This window comes from Mustelus asterias, chromosome 4, assembly GCF_964213995.1.
Source record: "Mustelus asterias chromosome 4, sMusAst1.hap1.1, whole genome shotgun sequence".
In the NCBI taxonomy this organism is placed as follows: domain Eukaryota; kingdom Metazoa; phylum Chordata; class Chondrichthyes; order Carcharhiniformes; family Triakidae; genus Mustelus; species Mustelus asterias.
Window position 1 is genome coordinate 94,664,680 of NC_135804.1, and position 21,070 is coordinate 94,685,749.

The 21,070-nt window shown below is 43.3% G+C and overlaps 1 protein-coding gene across 1 annotated transcript in view; it reads right to left on the minus strand.

The window, feature by feature from the left end:
• Window positions 1–1,029: 1,029 nt before the first annotated feature.
• The window catches only part of zc4h2 (zinc finger, C4H2 domain containing), a 40,980-nt gene continuing 20,939 nt past the window's right edge, over window positions 1,030–21,070 (minus strand). The window contains exons 3-5 of the mRNA XM_078210348.1: window positions 14,083–14,255; window positions 11,243–11,405; window positions 1,030–2,555 (exon numbers count right to left, since the gene is read on the minus strand). Of these exons, the coding sequence (XP_078066474.1) occupies window positions 2,442–2,555; window positions 11,243–11,405; window positions 14,083–14,255 (450 nt within the window). The 3' untranslated portion in view covers window positions 1,030–2,441. The remainder of the gene's footprint in view (window positions 2,556–11,242; window positions 11,406–14,082; window positions 14,256–21,070) is intronic.

Genomic DNA, 21,070 nt, shown 5'->3' on the forward strand with positions numbered 1-21,070 from the left:
ACATCGATTCATAGAATCATAGAATCCCTACAGCGCAGGAGGCCATTTGGCCCATCGAGTTTGCACCGACAACAATCCCACCCAGACCCTATCCCCGTAACCCCACATATTTACGCTCATCACCCTGACACTAATTTAACATGGTCAATCAACCTAACCCACACATCTTTGGACTGGGAGGAAACCGGAGCACGGGAGAACATGCAAACTCCCAACAGTCACCCAAGGCCAGAATTGAATCAGGGTCCCCGGCATTGTGAGGCAGCAGAGCTAACCACTGTGCCACCGTGCTGCCTGGAAGGTCCACTTGCAGCTGTTCCCCCACCCACTGCTGTGTTATTCCAGGGTTGCTGGGAGCCTCCATTGCAAATTCCAGATGCAGCCCCAGGCACTGTGCAGTTGAGTCCCGAAATCTGTACGCCACGTTGTTCCTGGCATGTTTTGCGTTGGCGAATGTTTCTGCTGGTGTCGCAAAAAATTGGGTGTGAGTAGCCGGGCTTTCTTCTGCATCTTATTAGCAGGAGATAAATCAGTTCCTGACTTGCCTCCAGTGGCTTTCTAATCCACCATGGCAGGCAGCACTGCAAGATCCCGTGGGACATTCACGTTGGTGTAAAACCAATTTTTTGGGTCTCCCGCCAAATGCTTCCCCCCCCCCCACTGCTGCCATTGAACCCGCCGGCAGGGGCATGGGAGAATTCCACCGACACGGTCTGTCTTCTGTCAGCTGCGATCTCACCTATCTGGACCCATATGGTATAAGTACTTAAAAGCGATGGTAAATCAGAACCTGCAATGTAGATTATGGCCGGAATTCTCCGGCCGTTCACGCCCTGCCGCCACTTCCAGCGAGAACGGAGAATTTGGCGCTCGCCAGATCCCCGTTCACTGCAGTGGGACCAGAGAATCCCAGCTGTGGGAGAGGTCAGAAAATCCAACCCAATGTTTTCATGGATGATTGAGCTAAAATTAACAAATGTGTTTCTTTGTCTGTAGCTATCTTGTGAAAGGGGACCATAAAACAGAACTGTAGAGAGGGTCGGTTTATTGACTAAAAGAATAACAAACTTCTTATCTTATTACAATTGAATCTTCTTGTTTTATTTCATGAAAAACCCAGGCTATTTTATACCACAGATTATTATGTACAAGTGAGGATGTAGAATGGAATTTAGACAAATGCCTTCAAAATTCAGATAAACGTTGTTTCTCTGCAAATTAATAAAAAGGCACAAAGCAATTACAAATTTTGGAATAATTTCTCACATTTAGTTGGACTATTGAGACAATTAATCTATTTTTTCTACTCTAATAAGCCTAGAAACTGTACTGTTTGCAATATTATATAAAATTACTTAATAGTATTCATATGAAATTCTCCTGCTTGCTATCCAAATTTGGTTTAAAAAATGTATTTATATAGCAACTTTCACAAACTCAGAATTCCCCAAAGTGCTTCACTGAAAATGAAATATTTTTGGAGCGTAGCCACTGTTGTAATGTATGAAATGTAATGCAATTTGGATACTGCAAGGTCCCACAAATAGCAGTGAGATCATGACCTCTTTTGGTGATGTTGGTTCAGGAATAAAAATTGGTCAGGAGACCAGGAAAACTCCCCGACTCCTCTTCAAATAACGGCCGGAATGATTTTCCCATCCTGCTGCAGGGAACGGAGATTTGGCTGGCCGCCAAATTCTCTGACTTTGCTGCAGCAGGAGTGTGGCATGAACGGCCAGTGAGATCGCGCCCACTATCTTTAGAATTGCTCGAATCCACCTGAAATTAGCCTTCGTTTAATGTCTCAACTTAAAAAGACGGCTTTACCAACACTGTCCAGGTAATGTGCTCAAAGTCTTTGCATGGAGTTTGATCCACAGAGAGGCTCATGTTACATCACTAAACCATGACTAACATGTTAATTTCATACAATTACATTAAGCAGTCATTTGTCAATATGGCATTGTATAATTTCTAGGCTATGTCCAAGTAACAAATGCTTGTTCTTCCAAAATGGTAACTAATGCACAGCTTTTAAATTTGATTAATTCAGTAAGACTTGCGTTTCAGCAAATTGTACAACCATGGTATGGCTTAATGTACATCTACAAACTCAATACATCCACGCGGACTGTTTTCCTACACTTCAGCCCAAGTAATATTCCATACGCTACTTTCAGTATTTTCCCTTCTGTTAATTAAATATCCGTGAGCATTCATATTTAAACAATTTGACAAATTCTATTCTATATTATCTGAAATACAATTTTTGGATAAGTTGCTATTGGCACAAGAAAGATTTCTTTTTTCTAAAAGCAAAATACAGCTTTGTGCTTACAACACATGAAAATATAAAACAACTACATAACACTTCATTTTGCGCTTGAGTAACATTGCCACATTTAAACTTTAGTTAATTTGTGTACATTTCAAAGGAGTTATTATTCGTCTTGCTTCCTCTTGGGTTTTTTGGGATTACGAGACCTGCTTTTTGCTTTGCAAAGAGGGCAGATGGGTGCGTTCCGATGGATTTGTTGATGACAAGACAAGCAAGCCTGTGGGCACAAAGACAAAACAGTTAATGTCTCTACATAGAGCAACACAGATATTGATTGCTCAGCTGTAACTAATAGGGAAAACGTGAGCCTGACCACTTGGACAGGAAGAATGGAACGCAATATATTCAAATGGAGGAATATTGCAGAATTCAGTGGTGCAGAAGGATTTGGTGTCCTGGTACATGAATCACCAAAGGTTAGTATGCAGGCAAATGGAATGAAATATAAAAGTAAGGAAATTTTACTGCAGTTTTTCAGGGCCTTGGTGAAACCACATCTGGAATTTGTGTACCACTTTGATCCCCTTAATTTAAAAAAGATATAGGGCGGCACGGTAGCACAGTGGTTAGCATTGCTGCTTCACAGCTCCAGGGACCTGGGTTCGATTCCCGGCTTGGGTCACTGTCTGTGTGGAATTTGCACATTCTCCTCGTGTCTGCGTGGGTTTCCTCCGGGTGCTCTGGTTTCCTCCCACAGTCCAAAGATGTGCGGGTTAGGTTGATTGGCCAGGTTAAAAATTGTCCCTTAGAGTCCTGAGATGCGTAGGTTAGAGGGATTAGCGGGTAAATATGTGGGGGTGGGGCCTGGGTGGGATTGTGGTCGGTGCAGACTCGATGGGCCGAATGGCCTCCTTCTGCACTGTAGGGTTTCTATATATATTCTATATATAGGGCGGGATTTTACGACCTCGCTCGAGTGAGATCGGAAATTCCCGTCCAAGGTCAACAGAGATTTCCGTTGTCTGCCCCTCGCTCACTCCGATTCCATGGCAGGCGAGGCAGTAGAATTCCGACAAGCAGTACAGAGAAGGTTCACTGTCTCATCCCTGGGATGAATGGCTTACCCTATGCAGAATGGTTGAACATGTTGGGCCTATACAGATTAGAGTTTAAAAGAATGAGAGGTGAACTGATTGAAATATGATGGGTGGGACTTTCCGGCCGCGCTCGCTCCGAAACCGGAAAATCCCGCCCGAGGTCAACAGGTCTTTCCATGGTCCATCCCTCGCCCGCTACAAGTCACGTGTCGATTCCCGTGGCAGGCAGAATGGGAAAATTCACCCCATAGGATCCTGAGAGGACTTGATATGGAAGATAGTGGGAGGATATTCCCACTTATGAGGGAGACCAGAAGAGTACAATTGAAGAATATAAGTTTTCCCCTTTAAGACTGAGATGGGGAGAATTTTTTTCCCTCAGAGGATCATTCATATGTGGAATTCTCTTTCCCCACAAAACAGTGGAGGCTGGGTCATTGAATTCATCCAAGGAAGAGTTAATTCGATATTTGATAGACAAAGGGCTCAAGGGTTATTGGGGGGCAAACAGGAAAGTGAAGTTGTGATCACAACCAGATCAGCCATGATTTATTGAATGGCAGAGCAGGCTCAAAGGGACGGATGGCCTACTCCTAAGTCCTATGTTCCTAGTATAATTTCAAACTACATGATGCAATGAATCCAATACTCACCTCAAACTAACCCTACCTTTGCTACCATTTGCCATAGGCCTGTAATCACAAACATTTCAGTGCAATCAGGTCTAAATGCTCTCTCAGACATAACACAAGTATCAAGAAACCAATCTTATAATGGTATAGATGGGACTTTTACAGTTGAAGTGTGTTCACTCTCTCCAATCTTCTTCATTCTGTATTCTACACACAATCACGGCAAGAATCTTATCACTTGTGCTATTGATCCTAGAGTATCACTTAGGCAACTGGAAGATCATAATGGCGAAGCTGTCAATATGTGATGGCTTGCCTGCCTTTCTATAAAAAGGTAATCAATCAGTTCATTTTCTCCAGAACTGCAACTTGCTGTCATCCTCACTCTACCCATCCCAGCTGTTACATTCTCTTCAACGTAAATGTAGCAAAGATCGGTAAAACAATAATGTGGCTTCTTTATTTGGAAATAAGACTATATCCAAATAATGTTAACTCAGAGGCTAAGTACACGTCTTACTCCTACCATCTGCTGCAGTGAACTGAACAGAAGTCATGGGACTAATACATCACATCCTCTCAAGGTGGTAGTGATTGGCAGCAGTTTAAGATATACATGTACCTTTAAGGAAGTGTATCATATATCATAACATTCCCTTTTTTCGAAGCTAAAGCTTTGCCTTTAAAGAATCAAGCTATTTATACGACAACAAAGATAACATTTTCAGTATAATTTTCAAGTTGAATATATGTATTTGTGTGTTAAATAAGGTAAAAAGGATTCCAGTTTCATTTAGGTTTTACGTATGAACCTTGGTGCCTGGATGTCTGGATGAACTCCTGACTGAAAGGTCAGGTCCTGTGACTGTAGGAGGAAAGCACAAAGTCGAAAAAAACTTTATTGTTGCCGAGTGACAGAGGTCAAGTGACACAGTCATAGAAAAAAGACAGAAGTGAGAGTTTAGAGTGTGTCAGAGAGTGAAGGCAGGGATGTTCAGCTCTCTTGAGAAGAAAACATTACAAGACTATAGGGACAGTAGTTGAATGAAACATCATTTGCAGAATTCGCTTTAGTAGACGTGCTATTGGGAGACGGAGTTTATAGTGTGGTTTTGGATATCCGGGGAGAGAATCAGTGGGGTGAAGATATCGGGTGAATGCTCAGGAATTCTCCAGAAGTGGACCGTTTGCAATGGTGCCGGTCCCAAACAAAAAGCTTTGGTGTCAAACTAGTGACAACCCTTCAGTGGTTCAGGTGATACAGCTATTGCTAGGGTCAAGGAATAGTGTGAATTTGTAGCTTCTTCCTGTGTATTGGGAACTTTCTAACCTTTTTGTCTCCTGTAATAGTTTTTTTCCTGTTTAATAAATATTTTATTCTTGGCGTTAAACATTCATCAGCAGACTCCTGTGAATTTGAAAAGAAACTTAGGAAGTATCAAGTCAGGTTTCACTCTGGGATCTGACTTGTCCAATATTAAATGAGATTGTAGCACTGAACAAATGATTATACAAAACAATAAATTCACAAGTCTCTGAAACACACCAGCTGTTAGCTTACCCATCCAGATTTAGACAGTGTGATCTTGATTAGAGACTGTTGTATGTATTCAAAATGCTATTTAGGATTGCCTTGTTTGTGTTGCATCTTAGACAGTGTTCTCTTCACAATAGGACTGTTCAGAGTTTGATTGTAGTATTATTCTGATTTGACATCTGTTTTGTCACACTATCATGCCACTTAGTGTTTGAATTGCTACAATCATTTCTGGTCATATACTGACAATTTCTGCTGTATTCCATATGCCACCAGTTGGGTGTTATACTTGAACTTTCTGTCTGATGTTCAGATTGGGTAATTTATTATCTACATGCTGGTTGTGGGTTTCTTTCACCTTCCCCTGTTTTTTGATCCCAGCGTCATGTACTCAAGTATCAATGAGTGATAACTGGGAGGATTGTCCCTACTTGTCTGCCACATACCAATTCCACAGGTGAGGGAAGGGTTGCATGGGGTGCTGTCACTCTAAGATGCAATGTGATCATGTTCAGATCGTCTTCTGTTTGATGGCACTGCGCTATTCCGTTGGATCTGGTGTAATACAGTGATGAAGTGATATGGTTGACTCCCCACGTTTCACACGTCACCGTAAAGGGTCATCCAGTGTGTCACAAAGATGTGCTAAATGGAATTATTTTGATATCTCATCGGCTGGTTTCCCATATTAAACATTGTAAAAAGGGACATAGACTTAGAATGCTGCCAATTTGCATCTTTGTAGCCAGAGTACATTTTGTGGAGTTGTATGATCCATGGAGGCCTCAGAAAGAAAGACTGGAAAAGCTTTCTTCCCATCTTATCAAAATGGAAGAATGAAGCATTCAGGGCTTAATTGCTGGAATGTTAAAAGTGAATCAGCCCCGGTATCACAATGGCAAAGCGGATCTGCGCCAGACATGAGCTGATTAACTTCCTTTTAGAATATACAACCGACATGGAGAGGTCATGCTTTGCAACCTTTCGTGTGAATATTTGAATTTGGGATTTGGCAGAGATATTCTAGCTGCTGGAGTGAGTGGATGTATCTCACCCTCACTCAGCAATATTCCATCCAATCTTTGAAACCTGTTCTGCTGAGTTAAAAGTGTGTCTACATTCCTGCAGCAGACAGAGACTCTCTACTGAAAGCCATTCTTTTGAGGAGAAAAGGGATAAACCAACCACAACTTTAAACCAACTGCCTCAACTGAAGAACCAATGCTCTGGATACAATCACTGAAGCGTTATTGGCTTTCTTTTTTTAGCAATCTGCACTTTAACTTGGCCAAGTTTAACATTTGTAATGTGGTATTTTCTCAGTATTCTTGGGGTTTGAGTATGTGTTTGTGCACATTGGTGGCAAGTTAAAAAATATTGTACATTCTTTAGTATTTATTGCCCGAATGGGTTTCAGCAGAATAAAGCTAACCCGTTACATATTTAACATAAGAATACCTGTCTGGCTTAAGTCTTACAAACTGCACAATCAGGTACGTACTGATTGGCAATCTTGCATCCTTTTAAATTCAAAGCCTCTGCCAAAACTAAAGGGAGTAAGAAGTTTAACAACACCAGGTTAAAGTCCAACAGGTTTATTTGGTAGCAAAAGCCACACAAGCTTTCGGAGCTCCAAGCCCCTTCTTCAGGTGAGTGGGAATTCTGTTCATAAACAGAGCATATAAAGACACAAACTCAATTTACATGAATAATGGTTGGAATGCGAATACTTACAACTAATACAACTGGTACATTGGGGAAACTATGCAGACGCTGCGACAACGGATGAATGAACACCACTCGACAATCACCAGGCAAGACTGTTCTCTTCCTGTTGGGGAGCACTTCAGCGGTCACGGGCATTCGGCCTCTGATATTCGGGTAAGTGTTCTCCAAGGCGGCCTTCGCGACACACGACAGCGCAGAGTCGCTGAGCAGAAACTGATAGCCAAGTTCCGCACACACGAGGACGGCCTCAACCGAGATATTGGGTTCATGTCACACTATTTGTAACCCCCACAGTTGCCTGGACTTGCAGAGTTTCACTGGCTGTCTTGTCTGGAGACAATACACATCTTTTTAGCCTGTCTTGATGCTCTCTCCACTCACATTGTTTTGTTTCTTAAAGACTTGATTAGTTGTAAGTATTCGCATTCCAACCATTATTCATGTAAATTGAGTTTGTGTCTTTATATGCTCTGTTTATGAACAGAATTCCCACTCACCTGAAGAAGGGGCTTGGAGCTCCAAAAGCTTGTGTGGCTTTTGCTACCAAATAAACATGTTGGACTTTAACCTGGTGTTGTTAAACTTCTTACTGTGTTTACCCCAGTCCAACGCTGGCATCTCCACATCAAAACTAAAGGGAGCATGGGAAAAGAGGTAAACCAGTTTATCCCTCCCACCAGGTCAGAACAAGTATATTGGGTTCCATTATCAGAAACAACTTCCTGTGGCGCCCCAAATAGACCGAAGATCAAACTAATGTGTCTGCAATGGTTGCACTAGATGTATCATGTAACTGAGAGACAAAGTGTAATTTGGAAAGTAATCTATTACAATCAAAAAATCATCTCCACGGCTTACAAGTCTGGTCCATTGAGGTGTGGGTATCTCATAAGGCAATCGTGGCTCTCCCTGGTTGTTTGGCAGGAAGGTTTGACATGCTACCCATTCCCTCATGGCCTTTTCAATATCTTGATGGATTTCTGGCCAATATACCATCTCTCCGGCCAATCTTCTGATTCAATCGATTCTCAAGTGCGCCTGGTGCAACGATTGGAGGATTTCAGACCGCATGGATCCTCGGACGATGACTTCTAGAGATAATCCAAGTTCGTCTTTATAGCGCCAAAATTAGCTTACAACCCCTGCAATGTTCTTGAAGCGCTTTAGCCATCCCCCAGTCATTGTCTTCAAAAATACAGGATCATTGGAGTTTTCCTATTGTAATGGTTGGCACGAAGATTGCCAAAAATGCATAAGATTTAGGGAGGTGTCTGCAGTTTTTGACTGGTTAGGTAGATGGCTTGGGGTGTTAGATGTGAACGTGGATTTACCCAGTGTGTAGTTTACGTCACAATCATAGCTTTTAAACAGTAAATACTGTAATCTTGGTGGTGCACAAATCAGTGGTTTGCACCAGATCACTGCAAGTGGCCTATGGTTCGTTTCCACAACTAACGTCTTTCCAAATTAGTAGCTGTGGCGTCACTGGATACCAAGCAGCAGTGGCAAGATTTTAAGTTCTATATCTGAGTAATTAGCTTTGCCAGAGGACAAACTCATGGGAGATAAAGGCAATAGGCTTCACTTTCTGGAGAAGGCATGCTCCAAGTTCTTTTTGGAATGCATCAACCTCTCAAGTGTGGTCTCCTCAGCCAGATGACAAAACAGTAGAGTTGATGGTCCATCAGTTAATGACTTTAAGGTAATTAAAAATATGCGTCGATGATCCACTTGCAAATACAACAGGTACTTCTTTCTACAAAAGTTCATGAAGCAATGAGGCGTTTTGGGAAAAGTTAGGCATATAGATTGAAATAAATTAAACAAACCTAGGCAACACTGCGGATCATTTGCATCTGGTGGTCTGAGCATTGCACTAACATCTTCCAGCTTGCTAGGGTCAGGACTTGTACCTGTGTCAGAATAGATGAATCCAAAAAAGTTGATCTGTGTTGCGTTGGTGTTGCAATTCCGATGATCAAACACAAGACCTTCTCTGCATTCAGCTTTCATCAACAGCTCCAATTTTCAGCATGCTCTTGTTTTGTTGTACCATATTAATTTGCAAAAGATGTCTCCTCAGGCAGTTTCTCCTAAACCACTAAAGGTGGATATTCAATATGTTTTGTTGCTTGTGTATCTTCTCCGTGCTTCATTAGAGTCCTGATTCCTTTGTTAGTCCAAGTTTGAAAGTCTCAGAAAGAAAAAGCCCACTTCCTTTCTTAATTCAGGCTCGGGATGTTCCTCCTCTGGTCACTGCCAACGCTCAGATATTCCATTGGTACAATTCCACATGTTCCGGTTCCAACAGACCACAAAACCTATCCAGGATTTCTCTCTTCTGGATGACAAGTCCCAACTTGAAAAAATTGATGGATTAGGTGTGCCCAAGAGTGCTTTCTTTCATCAATCAATGGTTATGTCTGACCAGTTCAGCGCCACCTTCTCAAGGGCAATTAGAGATGGGTAATAATTTCTGGCCTTGCTAGTGAAGTCCATATCCGCTGAACAAATAAAAAAAGTGTCAATGGAGGGGCCAGTGTTGCTAAATATTTTATTGAATAGAAGTATCCTGTGGTTACATTAACATATATGCTCAATTGGCAACTGTTTGAGTTTAAGGGAACCTTACTTAAATCTCATCCATTCCTTTACTTTGGAATGTATTTCTCATACTGCATTGCTTAAATTAAGCAGTCAGTCTGCAGTCAGGGAGAGATTGAGAGACCAGAGACTCAGTGATCACCAATAAATCCCTATGTAAAGGTGAATATACAAAGAATTGTGTCTGATTCAATTGTGATTTAATTCAGAAAATAGCACCATTTACTGTACATTTACAATACATCATTGTTACAGTTTGGTGTCTAAATGGCCTGTTAAGCAGTCTTTAGTCAAACCGCAGTCCAGTGAAGAAATTATTGCACCACTGTGGTATTATTCTGTCTAACCTTTGATGGTCCAACTACCATACAGGCTTCCTTTCTTCATTGAAGTGCCTGCAAAATATTCCACCTTTTTTTTGTTTTGTGTTCCTTGATAATTAAATATCACAGTTCCCCTTTGTCTTCCTCATTGTATTCTTGAAATCTCTTTGTATTCTCTCATAACGTGCCCCTCTGCTGTCTATGTACTTAATGTATGCCTCTTTCCAAACCCTCAAATTAGTTAGGAGAAGGGGAGATAAATTAATAAATGGTTAATTTGTCTTTATTTGGTGGATTGCATGTTCCGAACACTTTTAGTTTATTTATTAGTGTCACATGTAGGCTTACATTAACACTGCAATGAAGTTACTGTGAAAATCCCCTAGTCGCCACACTCCGGCACCTGTTCGGGTACACTGAGGAACAATTTAGCACGGCCAATGCACCTAAGCGGCACATCTTTCAGACTGTGGGAGGAAACCGGAGCACCCGGAGTTGCAATGGGTCAATGAATCACTGCGCACCAAGATGTCGATTAAGATGCCATTTCACTACCAATGTTTAACCATTTAATTCACATTCCACATATAAAATGTGACAATAAATGCCTTATTACTACTAATGGTTAATGGGTGGGATTTTCCAGCCGCACTCGTCCCAAAACCGGAAAATTCCACCTGAGGTCAATGGACCTTTCCATGGTCCGCCCTTCGTCTGCTACGATTCCTGTGGCAGGTGGAACGGGGAAATTCATCCCGGACATTAGGAAAGAACAGTGGAAGTATTCGCCCAAACAAAATAAGTGTTACAATGTCCAGACAATTCAATGCACAGCCTTGGTGGATTTAAAATGTGGCTTTGCAGAGACAGAAGATCACACGTGGTTTGTCTTTGATGCACATGGGTATCCAGTCTTGACCTGAAACTTGAGGATACATTTTTGCTTTTCACTATATAAAATAGCGACGGGACCGATTCACTACGAGGCAGCATTTGAACAATGGATTTAGACAATTTATTAAACAATCATGACAAACTTTTACCTTCATAGGAGGTGGTTGTTGTCGGAATGTGGCCGTTTGCCGAGCGTCCTGTTTCCTGGCCACCTGAAGTTGCTGGGCAGCAGCTGCTGCTGCTGCAAGTGATTCTGGGATAGGCGGTTCCTGAGGCTCTGTCTGCCACTCTGCTTTCTGTTTCTCAAAGTAACTAAACAGCAAAAACATTGAAATTCATACTGACTGGCATCGTCAAAAGTCCTCAGGTATTTTCAGAGGTCAATGCAAGATTAAAATATTCACAATCACCTAGATATTCAGGCAGTTATTAATAACAATTCCAGTAGGGCGATCCTGCAGTGTTTAGTATTTCATCTTCCACACTCTGAAAATCCAAAAGCACTGGGTACATAACCAAAAGCCTAATTCATACACTTTAACCTAAAGGCAATTCTGGTTGGGATATATTTCTATGGCTGCTGGCAACCTTCCAGGACTTTATTCATGAGGCCCTTCCCCAAAACAACTTGCATATGTATATATCGATTCCCTTGAGTGCAGGAGGAGACCATTTGGCCCATCGAGTCCGCACCGACCACAATCCCACCCAGGCCCTATCCCCGCAATCCCACGCATTTACCCCGCTTATTCCCCTGACACTAAGGGGCAATATAGCATGGCCAATCAACCTAATGCGCACATCTTTGGAGTATGGGAAGAAACCGGAGCACCTGGAGGAAACCCACGCAGGCACGGGGAGAACATGCAAACTCCACACGGACAGTGACCCCAGGCCGGAATTGAACGCGGGTCCCTGGTGCGGTGAGGCAGCAGTGCCAACCACTGTGCCACCATGCTGCCCACAAATAATATATAATTTGCCTTTTATGGAGTAAAACATATCTCAAGGCAAGGCTACAAAGTGAACATTGAGAAGCTATTCATAGAGCATAATAATTGAGCCTGATCCTGTCCTTGTCTGTAATCCACATGTGTACTTACTTGCACGAGTCGCACTCAGAAGCAGAGACCTTGATTATCCCTTCAATATGCCAAGTGCACTGAGGCCAATTATAATGTCCAACTGCTGTCCTGCCTGAGATCAGCTGTTCAACACAGGTCTAGAAATGGAGTTTCTAATCTGTATGTCTTAATATTATATTGAGCAATGTCTCTGCATACTGAGCTATCAAGAAGCATTTGAGAAGGATTGTGGACATGGGCCAATGTTTACATGTTTGGCACAGTGTAATAAAACATCTGCCCCAGTGGTCAACATATTTGCCACTCATTGGCTATCAGCCACTGCCAGCAAGAGCTCTCAGAGGTGGGGTCGAATACCTTTCTAAAATTCCCCTCACTCTCACCTCCAAAGCCATCTCTGCAGCTGATAAGATTCTTCCTAACACCTTTGGTCCTCCCAATATTCAACTGAGGGAACTTGAGGATCATTTGAGAGTGTTTTTTGGACATGCAATCTGACAACACAGACAGGGCAGAGAGAGATTCATCTCAACAACGGTTTCTATCCTACCTTCGGAAAAACAGTTCCACCTTCTCCAGCAAGATCACATTTTCCATTTCTCACACCAACAGTTCAAATACCTTAAGCTGATTGAGTTAATTAAGTTATCCCAGCCTCCTTTCACTTAGCTTTGTATTATGAGAGCAATATGGACGAAAGGGAATTATAAATTTATCTCGACATATGACCAACAGTTCCAAGACAGCACATCTTCCTGTAAGGGATAAGACTCAGTCTGTGCACCTGCTGCACTACGAACAAAACTTGCAGCACAAAAGCAAAAGCAGACAAATGTAAGCTGTGTAACCAAATAAATTCAGCCTCAACTAAATGTGCAATCTATGTATATACACAAATACTTACATTACATTAGCATGTGTCAAAGTTTTATTTTTAAGAATAGAATCAGGTGGCCCGTAAGATAGAGCATTCTCGAGATCAGAAACCATGTAGCCCCAAAGAGGCTTGGAAGTTGGGAGCTGGGTCACTCCAGGACACATTTTATTTAATTTGATTTGATTTATTATTGTCACATGCATTGGTATACATTGAAAAGTATTGTTTCTTGCATGCTATAAAAAAGAATACCGTTCATAAAGAAGGACAGAGGAGCAGCATAGTGGCATAGTGGTTAGCACTGCTGCCTCACAGGGATCCGGGCTCAATTCTGGCCTTGGGTCACTGCCCGTGTGAGTCTGCATGTTCTCCCCGTGTCTGCGTGGGTCTCCTCCAGGTGCTCCGGTTTCCTCCTACACTCCAAAGATGTGCAGGATAAGTTGATTGGCCATGATAAATTGTCCCTTAGTGTCAGGGAGATCAGCAGGGTAAATATGTGGGGTTACGGGAATAGGGCCTGGGTGGGATTGTCAGTGCAGGCTTAATGGGCCGAATGGCCTCCTTCTACACTATGGGGAGTCTATGATTCTTCTTCGGAATTATTTCGTGGGATGTGGGTATCGCTGACAAGGCCAGCATTTGTTGCCCATATCTAATTGTCCTTGACTTCAGTGGCATGCTAAGCCATTCCAGAAGGCTGATTTCATTCCCTAAAGGACATTAATGAACCAGATGGTTTTTTGTGACACTGATAGTCTTCAATGATGATCTTGAATCTAACGTTCAATTCCAGATTTTATTAGTTAAATTTACATTCAACCAGCTGCCCGGATTGGATTTGAACCTATGTCCTCACCACACCAACCTGGACCTTTGGATTACCAGACAAGCGACATTACCACTGTGACAGTTTCCCTACTAACTGCCCAAACCTATTTCACATTAGAATTGTGCTTTGAACTTTCAATAAGAGGATGAAACAGTAGATGCCAAAAAAATTGTGCATCATCAAATCAAAGATACTTACTCAAGGGAAAGCTTTTCTTCTTCCTCGCACAACTCCGGTAACCTTTGCAAACCCAGAGTCATTCTCAAAGCATCCACATGTTCCTTAAGAGGTTTGTATTCCTCATGCAGGCGTCTTGTAGATTCAAGCAGCTTATTTAAGTCATTTTCAGATTGTTTTATTGTGTTTTCCATCTACAGAGGGGGGGAAATCTCTATTAACTGAAGCAAACGAATCAAGTTCTTTCCTTCCACCCCCAGCGCTTTCTGCTAGTGGGCAGTGGGATATGGTTCCACATGCTGTGGGAGGCGTACAAAGCTTTATCTAGGTATCGACACTTCAGTCTGAGATTAATGGACGTTGGTGGGAAATATACCTCATAGAATCATTGAATCCCTACAGTGCAGAAGGCCATTCAGTCCATTGAGTCTGCACCGAACACAATCCCACCTAGGCCTTATTCCCACAACCCCACACACTTACCCTGCCAAACACCCTGACACTAGAGTCAATTTAGCATGGCCGATCAACCTAACCCACACGTCTTTGGACTGTGGGAGGAAACCGGAACACTCGGAGGAAACCCACGCAAACACGGGAGAATGTGCAAACGCCACACTGACAGTCACCCGAGGCCAGAATTGAACCCGGGTCCCTGATGCTGTGAGGCAGTAGTGCTAACCACTGTGCCACCTTGCCGCCCCACCACTGTGCCACCATGCCGATACCTCCTGTGTGATAGCTGTGCCTTCTCCTGCCATCTAAACACATCTTTTCCAGCAGGATTATTAGATAGCCATCAGGAATGGGAATCTGTGCTAATTTGTTGATTTGGCATGAGCCATACAGCATCATCATTTCCAACACAGGAGCCAGGAGGTTATCTATTTTTGAAAATCAGGTGCAAGAGCTTGGCCAGATTTTCCTCTCCCACATCCAGAGGGAAGCCACATTGGCAGGCTCAAACTGGAGATATGTGGGGCCACAAATATAAACTTACCAGGCAAATTTTGATGGATGCCCAGTGTAGGAAATTTGGTAGGTCGTGACCTAATACCCAGGTGAAGTGACGTCGGGATTGCCATTTAAATGCCTACTGCAAAAACAATTTTCCCTGATATTTGTATTTTCAACAAGGAGGTGGGTTCCAAAAGGCTATGTGAACAACGCCAGGTAAGTTAACACATGAACATTGGGGAAAACCTGCAAGTGAGTAAGGAGCCTTCTGACAGGTTGGTTTAAAAGGTCTTACCAACTCCAAAAGTCATAATGTAATGGTGCATGAAGACTAAATTATGCTTTGGATGCAGTGATTGATCATTGGATTCTCGCCATAAATAGTAGGTGACCATTAAATTGGCCAGTGTTATGTTCACGCTCATTCGAGTACTTTATTCAGCAAATAAAGTATTCTTATGCATTCAATAGAACTTGGGACTTGATTAAAATGTATCATCTGGGCACTATGTTTTGAGTTTTACATTGATTTAAAGTCCAGGAATTTGTTGAGACTTTGAAAAACTCTGGCCTGATGCCAAATTTATTGAACTGAAACTCCTTGGAGCCTTTGAAAAAGCAACAGATGACTAACATCTAGTCAGGTAACTTCAAAGATTCCAATGTTTTGAATTCTGTGGGTTCAGAAGATCAAGATGTGGAATCAGTTTGGGTGAAGGTAAGAAATAGCAAAAGAAGGAGCTCACTAGTGGGAGTAGTTTATAGACCCCTAACAGTAGCTACATTATAGGTCTGAGTACAAGTCAAGGAATAATGAGGGCTTGTAGAAAGGTACTGCAATAATTATGAACAATTTTAATCGTTTCGGGGTGCCCCTTGCTTTAAAGGGGTTGTGCAGACTGCTATGCAGGTAGTACTTCCTGTATCCTCCTTCCTGGATTCCTGTCTGTATCACAGCTGAGGGATTTCCCTTCATGGGTGAGACTGGCCAGATTGTGAGAGGGCTTGAAAATAAGAGACTAAGCACTGGGGCAACTGTGAGTTACACAGATGGGGTCCCATAAGAGACCGGGCTGTCAGGGCAGAGTACGGGAATCAGGAATGGGCTGCGTCTCTCCTCATGCGACCTGAAGGGCTTTGCACCCGGGGGAGGATGACTATAGTTTATAGTGTGATTGGAAGCCACACTCAGGCAGCAGTGTGACAACAAAGAGGAGAAACTGCCCGGCAGTCCAAAACCAATTGTCAGGGGTGCTTGCGTGTAATGGTAGATCTCAATGGGTCATGGAAGGCTGCTCAAATCTGCACCTCTTGCAACCTGGGAGAAACAGGATGCCATCCATGAATGCACTGGACATACTAATTCTTTCCTCACACAATTCAGCTGTGGCTCGTCTGTCACAAGTGGTTTATTTCAGAATTCAAATTCTACCATCATGAGATTCAAATCTGGAGCCCCAGATGATTGCTCCAGGTTTGCGATTTACCAGTTCAGTGACCTATACCTCTAGGCCATTGGAGGATGACACTTGGCTAAACAGCCACTCCAGGGACAATGGACTACCTCTGCCAGACCTTGCAAGAGCTTGCACAATATGAAGTGGGAGGAAACCAACTGCCTGTGGCCTTTAAACTCATAGCAGCTCAGCAGAGAATGTTGACACAGCTGTGGAGGGGACTGTGTGCATTGCTTGTTTGAAAATTAGAAAATAAAATCGCAATAGCTACACCAACACTATGTTCTTACACGGACACTTTCTTTTTCACAATTTCCAGGAAGCTATTTGCCTAATTTCACCCTCTGAAGGCTTCAGACAGACTTGCCCCTTTGAACAAGTTAGATAGAGAACAAACTACACCAGGACCAAACAAATCAATTTTTTTGTTAAATTCAAATAGAGGTTAGGAAAGACAGTTTTAAACAAACCCCACAAGATTGTTAACCTGAAATAAAAGCAGAAAATGCTGGAAATACTCAGCAGATCAGGCAGCATCTGGGGAGAAGAGAAAAAGAGTTATGGGCGACGATTCTCCCATCACGACCCGCAACTTTTCTGGCGGGTCGGGTTGGGAGATGCGCGTCGTCGACTTTGTTCCGGGATTTGCACATGCGCCGGGAACGCATGTACATCTCCCAGAGACGGAGAACAGTCGGAGACCAAGCCACGCTGGAACGCAGGTAAGTCATTTGAATCTGTTTTTAATGTAGTTTAAATATGTTTTCAATGTCATTATCAGGAACATGCCAGTCCTGATCGAATCTCCCACCCGCCAGGAGTCCTTCATTCTGGCAGGGTTTAGAGTAGCTCCCCACATTTGGGGAACTAACGGGAGATCCCGCCGGAATGAAGGGGGGGCAACCGGGCCCCCCCCCAGGCCATCAGGCAGTGGGGGGCTGGTGCCATCCATGAATGCACTGGACATACTAATTCTTTCCTCACACAATCAGCTATGGCTCGTCTGTCACAAGTGGTTTATTTCAGAATTCAAAGTCTACCATCATGAGATTCAAATCTGGAGCCCCAGATGATTGCTCCAGGTTTGCGATTTACCAGTTCAGTGACCTATACCTCTAGGCCATTGGAGGATGACACTTGGCTAAACAGCCACTCCAGGGACAATGGACCACCTCTGCCAGACCTTGCAAGAGCTTGCACAATGTGAAGTGGGAGGAAACCAACCGCCTGTGGCCTTTAAACTCATAGCAGCTCAGCAGAGAATGTTGACACAGCTGTGGAGGGGACTGTGTGCATTGCTTGTTTGACAAGCTTATAAGCAGAGAGTGGGATTGTATGTTTTGAAAAGTTTTCCAATGGTTGTTTGTTTATTTTTGCAGATTAATGAGCACGGGAAGAGTTTCTTAAAGGAACGTTTCAATGGCTGTTTGTTGATTGACAGTTTTATGATATTCTAAGTAGGGCATTGTTATTCAAACAGTATTGCCCAGAGCGTTGAAGATTTGTTCTTGTAAATACGCCCAAAAAGTGGCGGGAAAACGGGGGTATTGGGCACTTAGTTTTGTTGTGGGAGAACCTCGGCCATGGATGTTTGTTAGGCCACCTGAGGTAAGATTGAAAATTGATTAATGTACCAATCCCTGTGGAAATCTGTTCGTTTGGCTTATTAACATTGGCTCAAAGACATCTCTCTCTCTCGGTGCATGCAAACTGTTGCTTTTTAAACCTGTGCAAATTCATTGTTTCAAAATACAACACTTAAATTTAACAAATAATTAAATCCTATAGGTGGACAAAAATAAAACCCTGAAATTCTGAAGTTCCAGCTCCAATCTGCGCTTTTGTTTTCAATGTTCTTCTTCTCCAGTTTTTTTTTGGTTTCACTATCAGCCACTCTCACAGGATGAACTATCAGTTATGCCCCAGAGAATACTTTCAGTTGCCCTGATAGCAAAGTTTAACATGGGAGCAACCAGGGAAACTTCTTCGCTTTGTTTTGGCTTACTGATTTAGATAGTCGCAGAAGATTAATTGAGGAAAACGGTGGAAAATAACACAACAGTGAACTGTAATTTAGGTTTCAAATCCCAAACAACATGAAACAGTAATGGAATAATTGAAAAATACTAATAAAACAACATAAATTTTGCAGTACTAACTAGATTTTAATATTTCCTGTAAAAATTAGAAAATAAAATCGCAATAGCTACACCAACACTATGTTCTTACACGGACACTTTCTTTTTCACAATTTCCAGGAAGCTATTTGCCTAATTTCACCCTCTGAAGGCTTCAGACAGACTTGCCCCTTTGAACAAGTTAGATAGAGAACAAAATACACCAGGACCAAACAAATCAATTTTTTTGTTAAATTCAAATAGAGGTTAGGAAAGACAGTTTTAAACAAACCCCACAAGATTGTTAACCTGAAATAAAAGCAGAAAATGCTGGAAATGCTCAGCAGATCAGGCAGCATCTGGGGAGAAGAGAAAAAGAGTTATGGGCGACGATTCTCCCATCACGACCCGCAACTTTTCTGGCGGGTCGGGTTGGGAGATGCGCGTCGTCGACTTTGTTCCGAGATTTGCACATGCGCCGGGAACACATGTACATCTCCCAGAGACGGAGAACAGTCGGAGACCAAGCCACGCTGGAACGCAGGTAAGTCATTTGAATCTGTTTTTAATGTAGTTTAAATATGTTTTCAATGTCATTATCAGGAACATGCCAGTCCTGATCGAATCTCCCACCCGCCAGGAGTCCTTCATTCTGGCAGGGTTTAGAGTAGCTCCCCACATTTGGGGAACTAACGGGAGATCCCGCCGGAATGAAGGGGGGGCAATCGGGGCCCCCCCCAGGCCATCAGGCAGTGGGGGGCTGGTGCCATCCATGAATGCACTGGACATACTAATTCTTTCCTCACACAATCAGCTATGGCTCGTCTGTCACAAGTGGTTTATTTCAGAATTCAAAGTCTACCATCATGAGATTCAAATCTGGAGCCCCAGATGATTGCTCCAGGTTTGCGATTTACCAGTTCAGTGACCTATACCTCTAGGCCATTGGAGGATGACACTTGGCTAAACAGCCACTCCAGGGACAATGGACCACCTCTGCCAGACCTTGCAAGAGCTTGCACAATGTGAAGTGGGAGGAAACCAACCGCCTGTGGCCTTTAAACTCATAGCAGCTCAGCAGAGAATGTTGACACAGCTGTGGAGGGGACTGTGTGCATTGCTTGTTTGACAAGCTTATAAGCAGAGAGTGGGATTGTACGTTTTGAAAAGTTTTTCAATGGTTGTTTGTTTATTTTTGCAGATTAATGAGCACGGGAAGAGTTTCTTAAAGGAACGTTTCAATGGCTGTTTGTTGATTGACAGTTTTATGATATTCTAAGTAGGGCATTGTTATTCAAACAGTATTGCCCAGAGCGTTGAAGATTTGTTCTTGTAAATACGCCCAAAAAGTGGCGGGAAAACGGGGGTATTGGGCACTTAGTTTTGTTGTGGGAGAACCTCGGCCATGGATGTTTGTTAGGCCACCTGAGGTAAGATTGAAAATTGATTAATGTACCAATCCCTGTGGAAATCTGTTCGTTTGGCTTATTAACATTGACTCAAAGACATCTCTCTCTCTCGGTGCATGCAAACTGCATTTACTGTGGACAGGGCCTTGGGGTGATCGGTGGGGGTGGGGTGATCCCACTGCCACTCTGCATGGGGATCGGTTTGGGATGGAGGGAGGGCAGCGATTGGGGCGAGCTCGGGGGGGTGGCCTGCCCATTTGGGGGGGGGGGGGGAGGGGGGGGGCCTGTCTCCCGGGGGGCTGTGCCAGGGTGAGGGGTGTGTGGGGATCGCCGCTGCTGGGGGGGCGGGGGGGACGAGCTGGACAGTACGGCACTCCAGGGCAGGGCTTGCCCGGGAATTGTTGTGTGGGCCACGATCGGGCCGTGGGGGGATTGGAGGGGCAGCACTGCAGGGGTCCCAGGCTGGCCAGCGATCGAGCTGGCCAGCAAACGGGGAGATTGACAGATCGGGGCCACTGCGCATGCACAGAGTTCCAGATCTGTCAGACTCTGGCGTGAATAGGCCCCGCGCCCCTGGGTTTTTAATGAGGTTCACGATTGAGATCTTTGCAATGCACAGAGTGTGGAGATTCGAGTAAGAAGTTGAACTGAGAAAACAGTCGTGATCTAGAACATTTCTCCAACCAATTCAGCACTTTTGGGAGAATCGCCCCCATAGTTTCAGGTGGATGGCCTTCCAGCAGAACGGTGGGGGAAAAGGTCATTGACCCAAAACATTAACTTTGCTTCTCTACACAGGCACTGCCTGACCTGCTAACTGTTTCCAGTGTTTTCTGTTTTTAGTTCAGATTTCCAGCACCTGCTGTATTTTGCTTTTTTCAATTAGACACTTAAAACTGAATGACCTGAATACTTTCTTGAACACCAGGCTATGAAAAAGACCACTTTTATAGCTGTACCCAGAATAAGCTTGGACCTGTTTGGCACCAAAATTGAATAAATCGATTGCAACACTAACTCTTAATGACCATTTTTGTCACAGTCCCCTTTCTTGAGGCTAAAAATCAAT